The 19,772-nt window shown below is 42.5% G+C and overlaps 2 protein-coding genes across 2 annotated transcripts; one reads left to right on the top strand and one right to left on the bottom strand.

Moving 5' to 3' along the window:
* Positions 1–3,636: 3,636 nt before the first annotated feature.
* Positions 3,637–8,656, bottom strand: zic3 (zic family member 3 heterotaxy 1 (odd-paired homolog, Drosophila)). The gene is made up of 3 exons (XM_079268196.1): positions 7,462–8,656; positions 6,524–6,687; positions 3,637–5,956 (listed from the first exon to the last, which is right to left on the bottom strand). The coding sequence occupies exons 1-3, from the start codon at positions 8,450–8,452 to the stop codon at positions 5,774–5,776; spliced, it is 1,338 nt and encodes a 445-aa protein (XP_079124322.1). The 5' UTR covers positions 8,453–8,656; the 3' UTR covers positions 3,637–5,773.
* A 7,290-nt stretch (positions 8,657–15,946) lies between these two features.
* On the top strand, positions 15,947–19,456 carry zic6 (zic family member 6; the record flags this gene model as incomplete). Its single annotated transcript, XM_079269134.1, has 2 exons — positions 15,947–16,904; positions 18,834–19,456. 2 exons carry the CDS (start codon positions 15,947–15,949, stop codon positions 19,454–19,456), a joined length of 1,581 nt encoding a protein of 526 aa, XP_079125260.1.
* Between the last annotated feature and the right edge of the window lie 316 nt (positions 19,457–19,772).

The raw sequence follows: 19,772 nt of genomic DNA, 5'->3' as shown, positions 1-19,772 counted from the left end.
TAACAATGTAAACCTCAACACATTACCCCTTCTCCAATAGCCTGCAGTTCAGTGATTCATAAAACTACTCTTCGGTCCTCAGAGGACTTCTTGTTATTGCGCCGGTTTTGTGGGGGGAAGCACCACTACCGCAGCGTTCAGGTCAGAGCAACGGCCCATTAAAAGGATGTCAATTGCTCATTTACCCGTTTACCACCTCTCAAAAGTGTTGAAAATATATCTGTCAAAAGACAACCGCACAGCACAATTGCCGAACATCTGCTTCGCTGAATGAGCGTTTGCCGGAGCCTTCGCTCCGGGGACCTATTAGCGTTTATTCCTGCGCCATGCTCTGATAAGGAATTCATCAAGTCTCTGACACCCCGCCAGATGTTAGGGAATTAAAGCAGTCTCCTGTTGGACATCCTACTAATAGTTTGTCTTTCAGCTCATAGCACAGCAGAGATGCCACTGGAGAGCTGCGATGTCTTGTGTGTTATTCGGGGCTGTAAATGATGGCCCCTCCGTAGAATATTTTGTATTTATTGTGCACATTTCGTCACTAACGGAAACAATGAATTCAACAGCCCTGTAGACATTTCATCAGGTTTTCTTCTGTCAAAGTATAAATACTTGAGGAACTGAACTCATTGACTAACTGCATATCATTTTAGAATGTTTGACAACTTTCACCCATTTCCTCGTGAGCAGAAATGCCTGCAGGCTACAGTTAACAGTATGATGGGGTATGTGAATGTCTCTCAGGAGTCAATTGAAGAATAATTGAACTCAAAGACAAAGCCATTGTGTTAATCAGTCTGCATCACAAAAGCCATGAAACACGTTCAGATGTAAAGACTCGCCGTGGATTAAGGTACTTTGTGAATGCATATTCAACACCCAGCTGGAGGTGAAATAAGCATCGATAATTGGCATCAACTTCCGCGCAATTGGAAGCCCTATAGTTAAAGTAATTATCAGATGTGTGCGAGCTATTATGCAATTACTTGTTTATCAATACATATTTCCCCTTATGATGTTACAAATCCATCTAAATTCAATCTGATTGTCATGGTGCGTTCAGTGACAACACATTGTAGTTACCCGTGCAGGCTTAATGTCTTGATTAAAGAAACGATCTGCCATAAATATCGACGGTAATCCGCTGTGTTAAGTTGTTCTGTTGCCATATGGGGGAAGATAAATGGTGCATTTCACACACATTCTCAGATGACTGAGTTAATTCATGATGATTCCTTTTTGGCCGCATCGTGTCTATTTAGAGCAGTGAGGAAATCCGAACATCCTGTGCACACAGCAGAGTTTGGTCATGCTGATGCGTAAGGGCCGTCCCATAATCAAAATGTCTCATACTCTGATCAAGGGCCAAGTGCCCTGCTGAAGTGCCCTTGTGCAAGACTCCGCGACTTGCACAGCCTCTCTCACTGTAAAGCTGTAATAGTGCACAAAAAAACCCCTCAAATGTGCTGCTGTAACTTATTCACATGCACTTTTGAATGCATTGAGATACAGTCTGCGTGTTGCGTCTAATAATTAGCCTGCTTAATTATTTATGATAAATTAGCCACTGGGTTTATTAACATCACAGTCTACGTTGCGTGACAAAAGGCTTCGGGGACCTGCTTGGGTCAGTTCAACCTCTTAGCGCGCGCTCTCCCGCTTAGCCAGCAAATACTCTACGACTCAGGACACGGAGGAGGGGTTGACCAATCAATCCGATATCAAACTTCAGCGACGGGCGCGAGCCACGAGTAGCCTACAACTCGATCCTATTTCCTGAGAATACAAACGGCACTCCCCCAAACAGCCTCCGCTCCCTTCCGCCTTCGGATTCTACAAGCACACCCTATAGGCAAAGAGAGATTATGAGCTACTGCACGCTGCCATCCTCCGAGTCCGCATATCGCAGCCCAGTATAGCAATCCGTCGGATAACTTGACACGAATGGAGCGCTACCGTTATTCAGAGCCAGTTTCAGTGTGCTGCATCGGGGCATACAGCTGCCAGTCTTTACACAACTGCATCCACGTGACCGTCACTGCTTTCTAATCCATTGAGAACCCACCAGAAAGAAGCCTTTCGTGTTTTTCTCTCTCCTGGATTGAATCGCCTGCTCTATAGTTTCTCATATCTGGAAACGATGACTTGCATTAGACGTCAGCATAAAGCAAGATCATGGTGGGAAATAACACGGGCTGTTGCCGGTGGAGAGTAAACACCTTCAAATCAGTAAACAATGTTGTATTTGTTATATTGATGCGCTCGCTTTAATATGTTAATAACGACTGATCTGATGGGATGGCAAAGATAAACGCATATGAACCATGTTAAGATGTGAAAATGTTAACGTTTGATTTATTTCATATCATATTTGGCTCCTTCCCTCATGGTGATCACCTACTGCAGTTCAGAGCGCAGCCTTTCGGTTTAGCACACATCAGATGCATGCGTAAAAGTGCAGCCTCCATGTGAGCCCGCCGTGTTTCGGAGGAAGCCGGGTCTCAGTTATTTGACGTCACGCTGTCTGAGAGAGGGAACTTAAAGTGTGCGACTAGACGAGCCAGGTGAAGAGGAGGAGGAGGAAGAGGAGGAGGAGGAGGAGGAGGAGGAGGAAGGAGGGTGGGGGATGGTGAAGAGGGGAGCGAAGAGGGGGTTGAAATAAATGAAATCAAACAGAATGCAAAAGGTTGCGCTTGCGCAAAAGTCATAAACAGAATTTGAATCAATATTCCCAAATCTAAGGGATATTGGGGGATGTCTCCGTTGGTTTGAGGCACCTTGTGGGGGTTGGTTTAAAATACCGCCTCTGCTTTAGAGATACGTAAAGTATTCTCTTTACAGCAGTCTTTCAAATGATACTGAGTGTAGTTTTTTTTCACCTGCATTCAAGCGGGTATGGCTTTATAAACCGTTGGGTTAATGACGCAGTGTAATATTAGAGATGCAGAGCATGCCCTTGTTGTGATTCAAACTGATTTTTTTCGCCGTTTAAATGCTTATTATGGCGTCCATTGATGTGTGGTAACTCCTTTGGTTGTTTTTATGAAGCGGTTCCTTGTTAATCGGGTAGTGGGAGACGATGAGACAGCGCCACTTTTGGCAACGAGTCCCACTCCACTTTCACGGTCACACAGTGTCCTCAGTTGCCCGTCTCACAGTCTGCACGTTAGGGCTATTATTTGTAAACGCTAATTTAAGGACAATTAAAAAAAAATGCTTTGCATGAAGAACTTTTGCAGGCATATACTGATGACCCACATCCCCCATCTAAACCCCCCACTCTCTGCCAAGACGTTCTCTAACCTGCTCCCCCCAATATTCTCTCTCTCTCTCTCACACACACACACACACACACACACACACACACACACACACACACACACACACACACACACACACACACACACACACACACACACACACACACACAGCCAAGCTACTAAGATGGCGCCTTAATCAGTGTCAAGTTCAAGTGACTCCTACTAGTCTGATACAAACAGCGTGGCAAACAGTGTCGGCTATATGCGTAAAGATGCAGGAAGCACAACAACAGGGTGATAATAATCAACGTGGCAGTCTGAGAATCGCTTTTCATAATGTTTTTTTTTTATTTCAGTCAAAATTTTCGTTCACATTTCTTCATAAATAGTTGGTAAAACAAATCAACCAACATACAGTAGCCTAAAAAGTACAAGGAACCTTTGCCTCTGGTAGCTAAATAGGCTAACGCAGGCCTGCTGTTGTAACATGGTTTGCCTCAATGTGGCACAGTGACACAGTTCATCAGTAAAACATTTTGCTCTTCAGGAATAACTTGGAGTGCGACCCATTTCTCTCAGAAAGTGTTACGACATCACATTCTAGCTGTGTTTATACATCAGGTATTTTTCGCTGACCTCTGGACATGGGGCAGAAAGGTGGTGGGAATAAGAAAAAGTACTTCATTTAAATTAAGGTATAGAAAATAGCATATAAAACATATATTCCTTAAATTATTTAAATAAACTTATTTCATATATCACTGTCACGAGGTACCGTTTTTTACATTTTATTTTAAAAGTAGTGCTGGTGGTCTGAAATTGTTCTCGTATGAGTACAATATACTTTGTGTATGCATAATATTTAATTCTTGAGAATAGGTTACAATGCAATGCTGTAACTCTTTATGCCACTGAACGTATTCTCCCCCCTCCCCCCAACCCACATAGATCTAGAATTCCTTCCACTAAATTTTGTTAAACACAAAAAAAATGTCATCTTGACAAGTTATTCACACAAAACAAGCAAATGTGTAATGAAACTGCTCTATATGCAACACCACAACAAATAGCACGCTTAGTTCCACAGAAGAATTACATTTAAAACAATGCAAGCTGACAGACAAAAAAACTTTTTTTTATTTTTGAAGATACTGTGTTGTGACAGTTCCATTGTTGCCGATGCACACATTTAAACATACTTGCACAAAGACATTGCTGGAACTATAAAGAGTGCCATATTGGCGCATATATTTGGGTGCTTGACCCGAATTTGAAATACTCAAAATGCTGTCACCTTGATTTGGAAATCATGAACTTCACACACTCGTCTAAGACCTGTATAGGAGTGCAATAGGCTGATGGGTTTATTCTTTTTTCAGTACTGAGTTTATGCTACGAATTGACATCTATTTCTGATTCTATGAACGTAAAATACACAAAAAGGTTTAAATTTAACCAAAAATAAAGATATCAACAGAACCGTTTTATAGCTTCTCAGCTCAACTGAACTCAGTTCTACAAAGTCAATGATTTACATGTCAATGGTCTCATAAAGAAAATAAAAGTGACGGAAATATCTGCATTATATATAGACAATTCCATAATATTCATATCGATGATTTCTTCGATCCAAATAAGACACATATAGGCCTATTGGTTAAAAAGAAGAAAAAAAACAGAAGGATACAATCGCGATGTTGGAGCTTTAGAGTTTATCATTTGTTCAATGTTAAGCTGGTTATGACCAAAACTGTACAGTTCCTGTTAGAAAACATTTCCATAAATATCATTTAAGTTTCAGAACTTATACCCATAATTAAATTACAAATTGATAAATATGGCATCATGGATATGTATTTACAACGGTATTAACAAAAGGCAACGTTATATTCAACGGTAACAATCGTAACCTAATACCACATTTCTCCACCTGAAAACGGACGTTGACAATAGATTCGACCCCATCAAACAAGGAAATACATTCACGAGTATAATATTTATTTAGGATTTTTTTTTTCTGTGTTCAAGTTCATGACAAAGACTTTGGCACGTTTCTTAAGACTGTTTTGAAGTTCCAACAATCACTTGAAGAGGCGACAATAGCGCGTCACCGTCATATAAAACAGCGTGAAATAATCTTCCTTTTTATTCTTTTTTTTTTAAATAAAAATTTGAGAAAATACATCAAATGAAAAATAAAACATTTTTTTCTGTAAACTAAAAGATAAAAAAAACATTTTTTTATACTGAGAAAGTATTACGTTTTATTTATTCGTGATTTTTATTTGATTTCCTCAAAACTGCGGAATAAAAGTCAAATTTCGTGATCCTGAGAATGGACGTGGCCTGCTTATGCTGGCTTTTGCTCTCATCTCCTGTTGTCGTTGCTGTCCCAATCCCGTGTGTGTGTGTGTGTGTGTGACAGAGGACAGGAATAGTGTTTAAGGTTTTTTTTATCCTCGTTAATCTTCAACCCTGTGGTCCACATTGAGAGAGGGTTTGTTCGTCTGACTTCAAACATACCATTCATTAAAGTTGGGTGCCAGTCCTTCGCTGTGGCCGGACGAGTTCTGTACGGCTAACGGAGGTGTTTTTGTCGGATCTTCAGTGTTGGCTGAGACCAGCACTGGCGGTGTGGACGACTCGTATCCAGAGCTTGCTGCTGGAGACGATTCAGATCCTTGAGACTCATGTACCTGCAAAAAAATAAGAGAAAATAATGAGTCACTCAGGCAAACGCATGCTATTCATTTATGCTCAGACAGTGCTTTTAAAGTGACTCGGTAGAAGTGTGCTGGACTTGAATGCGGATTAACTCTGGATGTTATTGAGCTACTTTAACAGCAAACACACAGCCAACTTGAAACAGGCACGGCAACTTCCACAATGCAAAACATATCCACATCAATGTGCCAGTAATGTGCACCTTAAAATGTAGTTTCTTTAAAAGTATACGTGATTTTAAAAAATGGCAATGATGAGAGCACATTTAAACGTTTTCTCCCGCTACACAGGTTACTTTTAATAAGGCGAAAAGGCTTGAAGCTGTGGATCAAAGAGTGGCAGACGTGGAATATTCACAACTCGTTCACTGATATGTTTCAATCGTTTAATTGAGAGTTAAAGTGTAACCAACATAGATCTTAAGCAGTGTGACAGTGCCTGAAGTTGTGATAGTCCCTGTCTGTGGCAGTAGAGGAGGGGGGGGGGGTGTGTGTATGTGTGTGTTAATGTGTTTCAGGAGTAATGAAGACGTTAATTACCTTCATGTGTTTCCTGAGAGAGCTGGGGTGTGTGTATGACTTGTCGCACACTTTGCAGATGTAAGGCTTGTCTGATGTGTGCACATGCATGTGCTTTTTCCTGTCGCTGCTGTTGGCGAAGCGTCTGTCACAGCCATCAAATTCACACTTAAACGGCTTCTCACCTGCAGGATTAAAGACACACACACAGACCGTGAATTACCTCAATGACCCGCACAAACAAACTCCCATTGTAACACCACCTGTAAAAACAATAGTCTGCAGCCTGTTGTATAACTAGAGCATAACCTACATTTTCGGGGCGACTTGGATACAGCTCCACTACTACACTCTGCTCTGTCAGGCTTTATTTATTCAAGAGGCCTGCTCCTTCATGCTACCGCTGGCCTGCTCTGTGCGTCTGCTCGTAATAGTAAACACTGAATCAACAGGGCATCTAATGCACTAACCGTGACGCGTGAGCGAGGACGACAACTCCACACGCAGCCAGTCACTGATTCTTTATAATTCTACATGACGTCCAGAAAGCACAACACTTTTAACAGCCCGATGCAGAGGAAAACGCCGTAACTTCATCAAGTGAGTAAAAGTAGCCTGCAGCTTTTAGATGTCTCACAGATCTTCGTAGCATGAAAAGCTACAATAATTACTGAGGGGGGTAACGCACAGAGTTGCTCAACAGAACCACATTTTGTCTGCATTATTGAGCCATTTATAGCTGTGTGTAGAAATTACACAGAATAAACTACACTCAGAAACAATTTGGGAACTGTTCACTATGGTAAAGTGGGCCTAAGTTCTCAGATTATTGTCAACAACATAAAGATATTTGTTTCCGGAGCACTCTGAAACATACACACAATTTCTAATTCAGAATAGCTTTCGCTTATTAAATGTAGTTTTACGCACGCGGTGCCGCCATATCGTCCGTGCCTTACCTGTATGCGTTCTTTTGTGGATTTTCAAATTCTCCGATCTGGCGAATATTTTCCCACATCCGGGGAACGGGCACGGGAACGGTTTCTCGCCCGTGTGCACACGGATGTGGTTGACGAGTTTGTACTTGGCCTTAAAAGATTTCCCTTCTCTCGGGCAGTCCTCCCAAAAGCAGATGTGGTTGCTCTGCTCGGGGCCGCCGACGTGCTCCATGGACACATGAGTGACCATCTCGTGCATGGTGCTGAAAGTCCTCTCGCATGTCTTTTTGGGTCTGTTCATCTGGTTCTCGTCAATCCATTTGCAGGACAATTCTTGTTTAATCGGTTGCCTCATGTATCTAAAGAAGGCCCCCGGACTGTGGTGTGTCGGCACATTCATCCCCATGTTCATGTTGATAGGATGGCTGTAGTTGTGGAGCTGCGTGCCGTAGGGGTCCGTCCGAGGGCTCGCGACCGGACGGTACGGATCGGGTCTTCCGAAAATGTCCCCGCGCAAGCCAAGATGCATTTGGCTGTTAACTACGTGTCCGCTCGGTGACGCGTGGCTCACCCCCTGGTCGTGAAGTCCTGGAAACAACAGATGTCCGGGGTTATCGGTGATCCCCGGCGGCCCGTGGAGGCTCCCCGCCGAAGCTGCAAAGATCCCATGCTGGGCGCCCGGCGCTGTGGACTCTCCGACACCCCGGTTCCGGAAGAGAAAGTCCCGTGTTGAATTGAACGCTCCCCCACCGTACGAGCCCACCTGCCCGCCGTGAGTGTGTCCCAGTGCAGCTGCATATCCTGTGGCTTGTGGGGTGAAAGCTGACGTCTGGCTGGAGGCGATATCGTGAGCCACGGGGCTGATTTTGAAAGCCGCGGAGTGGGAGGAATCGGAGAAGTGATTCAGTCCCAGACCTGGGTCTCTGTTCCCGATTTCGTGGTGCCGCGGTGTCCCGAAACCCCCCACTCCTAACGATGCAAACTGCGGACCGCTATCAAGAAGCATAGTCATGAGCTTGAAGCAAACTTAGGAGACGGGAAGAAAACGGAAAATAAAATTAAAATCCAGTGTAGCGGAGCGCGCAAACTGCAGACACCGCGCCGAGATTTACCACGTTATGTCGAAAGAAATCCTAAAATAAAAAACAAACGGAGCCAAAACGGGAAAATCCTATGCGTAAAGAGTTGGGAGAGAAAAACAACTCCCGTTGACTGCGATCCGTGAGAAAGCGGATCAAACTTCCCCCCCTTTCCAGGCGGATGATGTCCTTGGACTGATAAAGTCAATCACTCACTCCCAGAACATAAATGAACTCGGGAGGCAGTGCTACAACAGCCAATCGGCGCTCGGCTACCCCTCAGACACGTGACTGCGACGGAGGGTGTTAATTGGCTAGATGTCTGGTGATTGGCACGGTTTGGTATTGAAGATGGCAGGTCGTCTCAATTGGTTTCATTTGATTGGCTGTTCCAGGCATTATTTTGCAGGTATAACGGAGCACTCTAGCGCAGATCCTGGATGTGTTATGTGCAGCGCATGTCTTACGCAGCCCTACCTGATTTACACTCAAGAAACTCCCAAGCAGGTTTACAAATAAAGATGCATGTTATCGGTGCAGACTATTATACCTACTGGAGGTTTTTAACAACCATATTCCGTTTCACATCCAGAGGACCACTCTTGTTATTTTATAATAGTTGTTGAAGTTATTCTGCAACATAAATTAGTTGGTTTGTCAGAAAAAGTTTGTTTTCAAATGTAATGTATTAAAACACGTTTAATAGATTTTAAAGGCAATCTTAACTTGAGAGGGCCTGTATATTTGAAAAAGAAAACTATCTGTAGTTTAATGTATAGTTTATGTATCATTGACTTATCTGTCTTATTTTCTCTTTCATGTGACCAGTTTGGCTCTTATTAACTGAAAACTTGAATGTACTTGGCACAGATCCAAACTGTGGCTTTCTTGAAGCCGCTTGAAAGGGGAGGGGGTATTCTCTTTTTTCTTTTTTTTTTTTGCAAAAGCTCTATAGGATGTAAGACGGAGGAATAAAAGACAGAAAGATGGCAGTAATTGTAATATCCTGAGATTTTTTTTCGCTCAGCCAAAATTTCGTGCCATTGAGCAAGTTTCACAGGGCTGCCGCTGACTCGCTGCAGGACGCATACAATCTGATCAAGTTGAGAGACGCGCTGAGTGCTTCAAGCGGCGCTTTTTAACTCCAAGCCTTTCACATCCTTTCCCCCCTCAATCTGTCCCAGGAAGGAGCTCACATTCTTTATTTTAGGGGATCTGGACCAAGAACAAAAAAACAAAAACAAAAAATCTTCAAATCAGTTCTGCTTTCGCCCTCACCGCATTCACTCCAGAACATTTCCTCGAGATAGAGTTCTAGATTGAAAAGGTGAGTGTTCTCTTCTTTCTGTGTTAGTAACACATGCAGGCCTGTGTGGAAGTGTGTACATCTAGTTGTTATATTTATCCGGTGGAGGTTGCATGGGATTTGGTTTTCTTGAAGTGAACAGTCTGCTGACTGAGGCCTGTATGGTAATGTAATATATATTCAGTTTTTTATGGCACATTAGTTTATTTCACATTAACACTTGCGCTTTTTGTAGATAACCTCGAGAACTTATCTTGAAGCAAAACGACGAATGAGATTCACTTCACCTCCTTTTCCTCCGTAAACTGCTCTCTCTCTCTCCCCCCTTCTCTCCCCTCCCTCTGTTTGTCTGCCTCTCTCTCTCCCTCTCGCTCACGAAGGCATAGCCTCTCTGTTTACTCCTCCCTTCACTCCCACACACTCATATTCTCTCACCGCACACAGCATGCGCGTGCACGAACACACGCAGTGTACTACCACGAGCACAACCACACACGAGACCACGGAGCCTACACACACACACACACACACACACACAGTTAACTGAGTTTGCTGCAGTCTTATGGGATTTATGGCGACCTTTGTAAACTTTCACAAGTGACAAGCAGCCTGTTAAGTTTTCCTGTATTCTCTCCATATTTTATTGGCTTGTTGAAACGTGAAGGCCCATACGCCACTTAAGGTTATGCGCCGTGTATTTGCAGCCACATTATCACAAGTAACATGGTTTAGATGAGTCACAAATGTTTGTGTGCGACAGAAAAGCAGCGTCGGCGCGGCTCTTGCTGAGAAGAAAAGGGGAGCTGTCATCGATAGGCCTAACGTAAAGCAACTGTTGCTTGAGAGTTGAATTCAAAACTACTGCAGATCGTTTCTGGTATACTGGTATTTAGTGCATATTGTATTATTTAATTAATTCTACAATTAAGGGATTTCGCGATTTGGGGCTTCAAAAAACGCCCTAAACATGTCTTTCACCAGCATCAAGACACATCTAGAGAGTCGGGATTGCAAGAATATTGGTTCATATTTTTTCAATTAAAACTTGCTGTTTGAAAAATAAAATGTACCTCTTCCTGCCTGAAAGGAGCAGACTGCGTTGGCCCATTAATGGTCTATGGACTATTTTTACTGGACAATAGAAAAAGAGGGGGAAAGACAGCTTCATAGGCCTTTTTATAGAGCTGCACATTTGTTAACCGTTTGTCTCACACCAGACATTTTTTTTACCAGAATATTTTACCACGGCCCTCGGGCATGCCGCCCTTCACATTTCACTTCTATTTGTTGACTTATCTCTTTAATTACATTTTGGTAAAATGTATACTGCTATATTTTCCAGTTTTGCAACCACACGATTTTACATATTTATTTGAACCTTTAAATATGTTATTTACATTTTTTTTTTTAAATGTTAAACGACTTTGCATATATAGGCCCGTGTTTTGTTTGGCTCAAATGTCCGACGCAGTGTGCGATCTTTAACGATCATTCAAACGTGTGCGTAATGCAATGTGCTATATTATAGCACGCTATTCTTCAGCACTGTGAATAATTTGATGATTTTGTTATCTCTGCTGGGATTACCTCATTGGGCGTTGGGATAGCCCATTGGTTATAACAGAATCGTCTTCTAACTGAGCATGCGCGTTACCTTAAAATATCACAATATTGTGTGCATACCTCTTAGACAGTAGGCCCATGCTGTTGGAAAAGAGCATAACATAACCATCAGCCTAAATGGTAAACAACTCGCATTTATACATTTATTACTAACTACATTCAGTCAAGGTTATAGTGCATACATGTACAAATAACTTAGATGCATGATCATTATAATTATAAAGAAATGTGCCTATGGCAGTCCAATCTTCTGGATATTTTCTTACTGCAATGTTTAGTCTTTTCATTTTTTTTTCAGTCCATGTCTGGCCTGCTTGGCTGCAGGCCGCTTGTGCTATAGAAGAGTGTGTGGACTTGAAGTTAACTCAATAGTGACCGGAAAAAGTGAAATTTTCATCTTCCGAAAACTGGCAAAACCAAAGCCCATGCAGTACTTGCATTTATCATATACCACTGTATGTGAATGTGTTTTTCATACTCTCTTCTTAAAGAGGCAGAAAATGGTCAATGTTTCCCAACGGCACAGTTAAATGAATGATATTGTGGTTCACTTCTTTCGCTTAAATAGACATTGTGCTGCAGGATCTTGCAGGTTTTTGCTTTGGTTTAATGTGCCAACTCCTCAATTAAAAAAAATAAATAATAATAATACATCCTCCATGACACTTTTCTCTGCCCTCCATCATTCTGCAGAGCCCCTAACAGTATAAATGCTCAGGTTCTGGTCTACATTCATACTCCAGTAGATTTTATACATTCTAAGCAGGAAATACATCGTGGCTTACATTTGTTTCAGTGAGAATACTGTTTTTTCATGCATCATTTGCGTCCCCTTGTTTTCTGAATGCTTAATGTTTTCACGAAACAAGTATTATACGTTGTATGTTGTTGCTGATAATCAACTGTTATTTTAGATTTCTGTACAAGTGTAGCAGCTGATAATGACAATGAATTTGCCACCATAGATGGAGCTGTAGCTACATGACGTATGACAGTTTAAGTGTCTTGTAATTTGGAATTTCACAATGTAATGCCTGACTGTGTTGCAACGCTATCGGCCATATTTGTGTGCTGTGTGTGTGTGATTGCTTTTTGCTTGTCATAAGAGAAACAGAAACGTTTTGTTACTCTATATTTTCTTCATATTGTTTATTATAATTAAGGTTTGTAGAGTACTTGCAATACAGTACAAGAATAGCAGCACAGATGGCCATCTGTATGTCAGACATTATATGGTCAGTTGGGTCTTGAGTGACTGCTGCAGTGCTCGTGTTTGCCTTCATATGGCTGAAGGAGAGGCCTAATTGACTTCTTGCTGTGATTTACTGGAGCATCTGTCTGCAAATGGACTCATCCCAAACCTGTTAATTCATCTAAATTTCATAAAGTCATGGCGAGACTGCAGCACTGCCTTCCCTCATCAATTATGTCTCAGCACTACTCCACACTGATGCATGCAGTTGTTTAAACGTACACACGCATGCGTAAACACACACACATTCAGGCATTCCTGGTTGTACCACATTTATGAACATATTAACTTTGTGTCCGTCACACACACAAATTTGGATACTTGAAATAATTGCATGCTCCCTATCCTCCCTTTATTACTGGTGATTCTTATTCTCGCTGGGAACAGATTATGACGTTTATCGCCTTTTTGCAAAAACTTTTTACAAAAAGGCGATGCCCGTTATTCTTATTCTTTTCTATAAATGCATTTATTCATTCAACAGGTCGAATGAAATACAATGAACATTCAGGAAATGCATGTTCTACTAAAGATTTCTTCTAAATAAATGAAATTAGCTCAACCTTCAGTCCAGTCTTTACCATGTCGTTCAACTGTGACTCTGGTGTTCCATTTGTTTTCTGTTGAATTTCATGTCTGCATTTCACCCTTTGTCATTCATTTGTTCCACATTCACTGTACTGAGATTGATCTCATGGATGTATGGAGTATTCCCTGACATGTGTGTTTTGATAGTTGGGAGTGATATTTTGTGTGCAACAGTCACTAGGATTTTGTCCGGCCTGTCAAGCAACCAACATAAATGGCCGCACTCATGAAGCTGGAGGGTTGGGAGGGATTGATGTCAAAAATGCTACAATTTACAGTTACGATAGATATTTAAACATGAGTTCCGTGTGTAGTTTCCAAATTTAAAAAGCAACGTTGTCACGGATTTGGAGTATTTTATCGCATTAAACTAATAATAGTCGACTGTAAAGACGTAATAGTAACATGACAAAGTCCTCAAGTAATACATATATGTTTGCATGTCTTGGCTATTACCATTATAATTGTATTGTTTACCGTATACGACTCCAACATTTATCCTATGAAATACATTTTTTTGTTTCAAGGTATTTGGCATGTTCTGAACATATACATTTAGCAATTAAATACTTTTTAGAATTCCATACAGTATTGCAGTAAAATTAATTGGCTATTTCCTATGATTATGAGGCTACATTCTAATTAAGTCATGCACATTACAATATTATTAGTCCTTCATAAAAATATTACAGTATAAGCTGCTATATGGAGGCAGATAGCACTGACTGTTATTGAAAAGGTGAGCCTGAATATCATATAGAAATAGTCCATTTCTTGTTTTACATTATTGTTGTAAATGAGGAGCTGGAATGATTTGAAGCTTCCTTTCTGCTTTCTGAATGACAGATTGGAAACTTTCGGTTTATTGGCCTTCAACCCTCAATCATTTTCGGAAAAGCATCGGGTTAAAGGTTGACAAACATGAGCGTCCATTACAATCATGACGGAATTAGGCCAGTTCTGGGCATGTCTACTATTTTGCGGCACTTAATGTCAAGTGGGCCCCTTGCTTTGTCTCTGCCGATCCACTGCAGGTGACGTCAGCATAACAATGTGGCAAAGGACTTCTTTTTTTTTTCCTTTTTTATTTTAACAAAATGTTGAAAATTCTGCCAGCTGCAGTCTTTAGAAATAATGAAGGGGTTTCCACCTTCCACCTGTGAAACTGCAGTCCGGAGCCAACGCCACGTCGTATACATAAAAAAAGCAACAGATTAAAGAATTTGGCTGAAGTGGTCTTGAAGAAAGTGCGCTGATAGAATCAGAGCAGCGTAAAACTGAGGAAGACGTGCAGAAATCCGTGCTGCACCGGAGGAGCGTGGGGAGCTTGGAGCTGCTGTCCTCACAGCACCGCAAAGTCAGAAAGTTGATCAGAGTTCCCCAGGAACAGTGGAGCCTATCCACTGCTGTTCGTCACCTTTCATCATTTACATTTTTACAGAACCAATTTTACACGTGCGAGCCTGCAAGACGCATGGCGCACTGTAGATGATTATTCATTTATTAAAGCTTAATATAAAAGGGTGCATGTGTGGAAATGGTTCACGTTGGGCTCAATTGTAAAACAGTGCATCCTGCTCTGAAGTATTCCCCAGTGAACTGCTATCTGAAATAACTTGCTTCCGGTAAGAAGAGCATGATATGTTGGTGGTCTGCTGAACAACTTGTTGCTTTATCAAAGTTTTATTTTTCTTTGGTAATGAGGTAGTTTTGTGTAGTAGTTTTGTGCCCATATAAAAAAAAAATACACGCATAAACGTGTAACTCAAAAGTATTTTACCTCCATGAGAGTTCAGAACTACATATTACATTTCAGGAAAAACGCTTAAATGTGTTCATACAGGGCAATGACGGCAGGATTAGTATTTAGAATGATTTCAAATCTTTTTTTTTTTTTTTTAAATGCGTATTTCTCACTGTTCTCAATCTCCACTCAAAATGAAAGTCTTGACAATAATTGGCCTGGACACGCTATATGGCCAGTCTCTCTATTATGCTCGCAGGGCAGAGAGTTGGACATTTGCTTTGGCACTATTCATTCCAGCGACATAAAAGACGGTAGATGGACTGTGATAGTCTTATGTTTCGCCCATGTCTGCATTTAATTGCATGACTTCTATATCAGATGATCAGTATTACACATTACGCTTCATATTTACTTTGTAGAGATTTACAGAAGGGGGTCTCACGAGAATGCGCGCTGGAGTTAAAGAGGCAGCAACATTCGCAAGTATCGCGGCACATTTCAAAGCATTTTCTCTGCGATATTTGAAAACGGAGTCATGCGGCGAACGCCTGCGTGTCCCTTTTAAAACAAACCCAGCGCCTGTCAATCACGGCGCATTCCAACCAATCCCAAAGCTCCCTTTTTAAAAGCAGGTTTGCCTGCTGTGCTTTTATATTGCACCATGGCCTGTTTCGAAGCATTTTTTACTACCACGGTTATTGCCACAAATCAAGAGGGCAAAGTGAACGGAATGGGACTCACACCAACTTTAACGAAACTGAGTCTGGTTCCTACTTCTCCGAAGTTCACGGCCAAGAATTTCACATGCAGATGATACACAGACAAGGGACATGGAGAGGGAACTTCTAGGTGTATCCTGAGTGCCGAATTGGTTGATTTTGCAAACTCATAGCCAAAACTCACAACAAAACATGACAAGCCTTTCGAGGTTGAGTGGCTGCCCTCTCTCTTGCGTCAACCCCGGGGAGAGTAATACTGAACCCAGCATGGTGCTGCCACCTTTGGCAGGAGAGCACATGGGACTCCCCACTGGCAGTTCCTTAAAACTCTGCCCCGCGCACAATTTGCGAGACTACCCCGAGACGAGGTCCAGTGCATATGTTGACCATTCGGTTCCCAATTTTTCAGACTCTGGATACCACAGCCACCGGTTAGAGCACAGCCCTAGGGGCATTCTCATTGGAGCCAATCTTTCTGGAGCCGGCATGCCACCCGTCACTGATCAACTGGCATCAAGAGCGAACCAACATGGCGGGATTGGAAGGTATCGTGACTTCCATGGCTACAGAGACAACAGAAGCCATGCTTTTTTCTCCAGTTATCAGGAGCAGGCCCACACCTCCGCCGACGCATCTCGGGATTTCGGCAGCCAGATGATGCTGGGTCTACCTGGCGACCTCCTTAGCCGGACTCACCACTATGGCCAAACTATCAGCCCCAAGGGAAACAGCCAGCAGCTTGTCTCACAGTTCCTGGGTCTGTACAAACCCCTCAACATGGCAATTCAACGTGGAGGAGGCGACGCTTTCCTCAGGTGCTCTAAACAAATGGTGAAGCACGAGCTGGTGTGCAAGTGGACTGACGGCCAAGAGGGGGCTGGGAAGCTGTCCTGCTCCAGAGCCTTCGGGACCATGTATGAACTTGTCGCCCATTTGACAGTGGAGCACGTCGGAGGACCAGATCACTCTGAGTATGTCTGTCAGTGGGAGAATTGTGCGAGGGACAGGAAGCCTTTCAAAGCCAAATACAAGCTGGTGAACCACGTCAGAGTCCACACAGGGGAAAAGCCCTTTCCCTGCCCCTTTCACGGCTGTGAGAAAGTTTTTGCACGATCAGAGAATCTTAAAATCCACAAGAGGACTCACACAGGTTAGTTCATGATCATACTAAAACACGTAATTTGATCATGATTATTATCATAATAATAATGATGATGTTCATAATTGTACATTTTGGCAAGTGACATTTGAAAAAAAATGTGGTTCGTTTTTTCAACTTTCAACACAAACTATTTAATTAATATTTATGAGTTTTGCTGTGTTTGTGTGTCAACATATTATTTATTTTTCATTATTTCACGGATTAGGGAAGTTTGGCAATTCTGTCACATTATTACTGTTATAATCATAATTATTATTATTATTACTATTATTATTAATAATGCATACACATTGTTTTTTGTGATTATTACACTGTGCTGTGTTATTTAGGCCATCATTGTTGTAAAAGTATTGTTATGCAAAGCTTCTCTCGCTGCCTCTTGCCGTCTCTGTTATTGTCTGCGTGATCTGCAGCAGAAAAGCATGTTCAGGCTCCATGCAGGCACCACAGAGGAGTAGCAGTAAGGCAGTTACAAAGGAGTGTCTGCAGGCCTAGTGGTTAGGGTGCCTCTCCCACTTCATTCAGTGAAATTATTAAATAAATGCCGGGACACCGGAGAGTTGTGACGTAGCCGTTACGCTGTCTCTGCCTCCCAGGGACTCATCCTCTCCTGTGCTCAGGAACACAAACAGAGCACATCACACTGTGATGTAGTAGGAAATAAAAACGTGAGCAAACGGATGGCCTCAGTCAGCAAAATGATTATAAATTGAAACAAAATGAGTCATGTCTCCTTATCCTCGTTTCATTTCCATCACTTTGATAGGCCGGCTACTTGCCACCAAAATGATATCATAAGATACATTTAATTTTAGAACTGACTTTCTTGGGTCTTTCCTTTTATGCCCCATTTGAGCACACTAATATCATCTGCAAAAAGGATTTACGGTGCAATCTTATTTCATTCTTATCTTTCACACACACTTCAGGGATTGCATGGCCGGGATCTCACAAGGTGTAATCATGAAATGCAGGCATTTCAATTGAAAATATAATTCACGAATAAAGTGAATGGTCTTCAGAGAAAGAGGGAGGCTGGAGATAAAACATATTTATTCGGCGACCCCTTTTCCTTCTGGTGTTCCATTGTTTTACTGATGAAAGCAAAGAGAATAGAGACAGGAAAGGGGAGGCTTAATGGCATTTATTATTACTGCACATGCGTAGTGTTGCTAATTAGACTTAATTTATGGCAGAAAAATATATGAACATTTCTTTGAAATTCCATAATATAGACATCCATTAACACTCAGGCCTGCAAAATGAAGATGTAGGAGAAACTATTCGTTTTATTTATGAGTCCAGCTCTTCCTGACTGTCTGCTATATCAGCGCGTGAGCAGGAGAGACAGTGCGCAGCTGTAGGCAATTCTGTGTGAGGAGTTCAATTAGCATCTTGATAGCCACAATTCATTCAATGATGATAACTCCGTTGAAACAAATCTTTGCATTTGCTGTCGCAGGTTTGTCATAATCGAATGCATGTTTAACTGCAGCCTGATGGCTGATTTAGTCCGCACACTGCCTCACTTGTTGCAAACAGGCCTGCACCAGTTTCCAAGCAAGTAGTTTGAAGTCAGTGATTTCATGCCTCAAAGCAGTCCTAGTTTTTGCACATTAGCAACAATTTACTTTAAATATGTGGCATTTAAAAAGCAAGGCCAGGGGAAAAGCGGCTCTGTGTTTGCAGAGTCACATGCTGATGATTTAGATTCCAGTCATTTCAGTGTGATGCCCGGATGTGCATTTGTTTTGTTTTGCAAGCTCACTTTTTTCATATAATGTGGTGGGATGGAGGGCACTGAACTCACTTAGGCTAATCAGTATTCGCATATAAGGCCAGAGAGAGAGAGGGAGAGCATGCGGGGCCTGTAAGTATTTTCGTAACTCGCCGTCATTTCTCTTTTTGAACGTTTAGGTGAAAAACCATTTAAATGCGAGTTCGACGGCTGCAGCCGGAGGTTCGCGAACAGCAGCGACAGAAAGAAGCATTCTCACGTGCACTCCAGCGACAAACCCTACACGTGCAAGGTCAGTGGCTGCGACAAGTGTTACACCCACCCAAGCTCCCTGCGAAAGCACATGAAGCTCCACTGCAACAGGGCCCACGACGTCAAAAGCGAGGACGCGCGTCCCTGCGACGGGGGTCACATCGCGGAGGACAGGTCAACCCGAGTCCCGGACGGAGCCCACATCAGCCCTCCCCACCCGCCCACGTCGACTCGAGATATCCCCCTGTCCCCGGAGAGTCGAGACGAGTCGACCCCGAGGTCACGGTTCCATCACACGTTTGACAGCAGTTTGGACTACTCCACACACAGGTCGCAGCCCCTCCTGGACCCTTTGTTGCTGCAGAGGGGCAGCTACACGTCCCAGTCCTCCCAGTACCCCTGCGGCCAGACAGGTCACACATTTGCCCAGAGCTCAAGGACTTTCCCCTCCACTTCTCCCTTTCAGAAAAGTATTGTCAACGGGTGGTACACATGCCACAGCGGCGTGGACTCCTTCCCAAAGCAATGCAACAACATCCCGTCTCTTTGAGTTCCTGTTGGGACCCAGTATCTGTCCATATAGCCTAAACACGTGCAGCTGTGTCTCTACTACTCTGTGTATTTTTTGTGGATGTTGTATCAAATATTTTGAGTCATAGCCTATTGCAATTGCGAAATGTGTCGAGCTTTATTTGTTTGGTTTGGGTTTGGCTTACAGCCCACAGCCACATTGAACCCCCACGGTGGGTTCTGGGGACTTTTACAAAGTGTATATGCCTAATTGTTCGCTGTGTTGCGTAATTATTAAAGATATCTGTCTTAAGTGAGACAAAAAAAAATGACAAAAGCTTTTATGGAAATCTGCG

This window comes from Melanostigma gelatinosum (genome assembly GCF_949748355.1).
Source record: "Melanostigma gelatinosum genome assembly, chromosome: 5".
In the NCBI taxonomy this organism is placed as follows: Eukaryota; Metazoa; Chordata; class Actinopteri; order Perciformes; family Zoarcidae; genus Melanostigma; species Melanostigma gelatinosum.
The sequence above is the reverse complement of the archived record's forward strand: the minus strand, read 5'-3'. Positions and strand labels throughout refer to the sequence as shown.

Excerpts from the sequence above, each read along its gene's own strand:
- zic3 (XM_079268196.1), bottom strand. The coding sequence starts at position 8,452 with ATGACTATGCTTCTTGATAGCGGTCCGCAGTTTGCATCGTTAGGAGTG. Across the intron at positions 6,688-7,461 it reads CCACAAAAGAACGCATACAG|GTGAGAAGCCGTTTAAGTGT; the intron begins GTAAGGCACGGA and ends TTAATCCTGCAG. Across the intron at positions 5,957-6,523 it reads CTCTCAGGAAACACATGAAG|GTACATGAGTCTCAAGGATC; the intron begins GTAATTAACGTC and ends ATTTTTTTGCAG.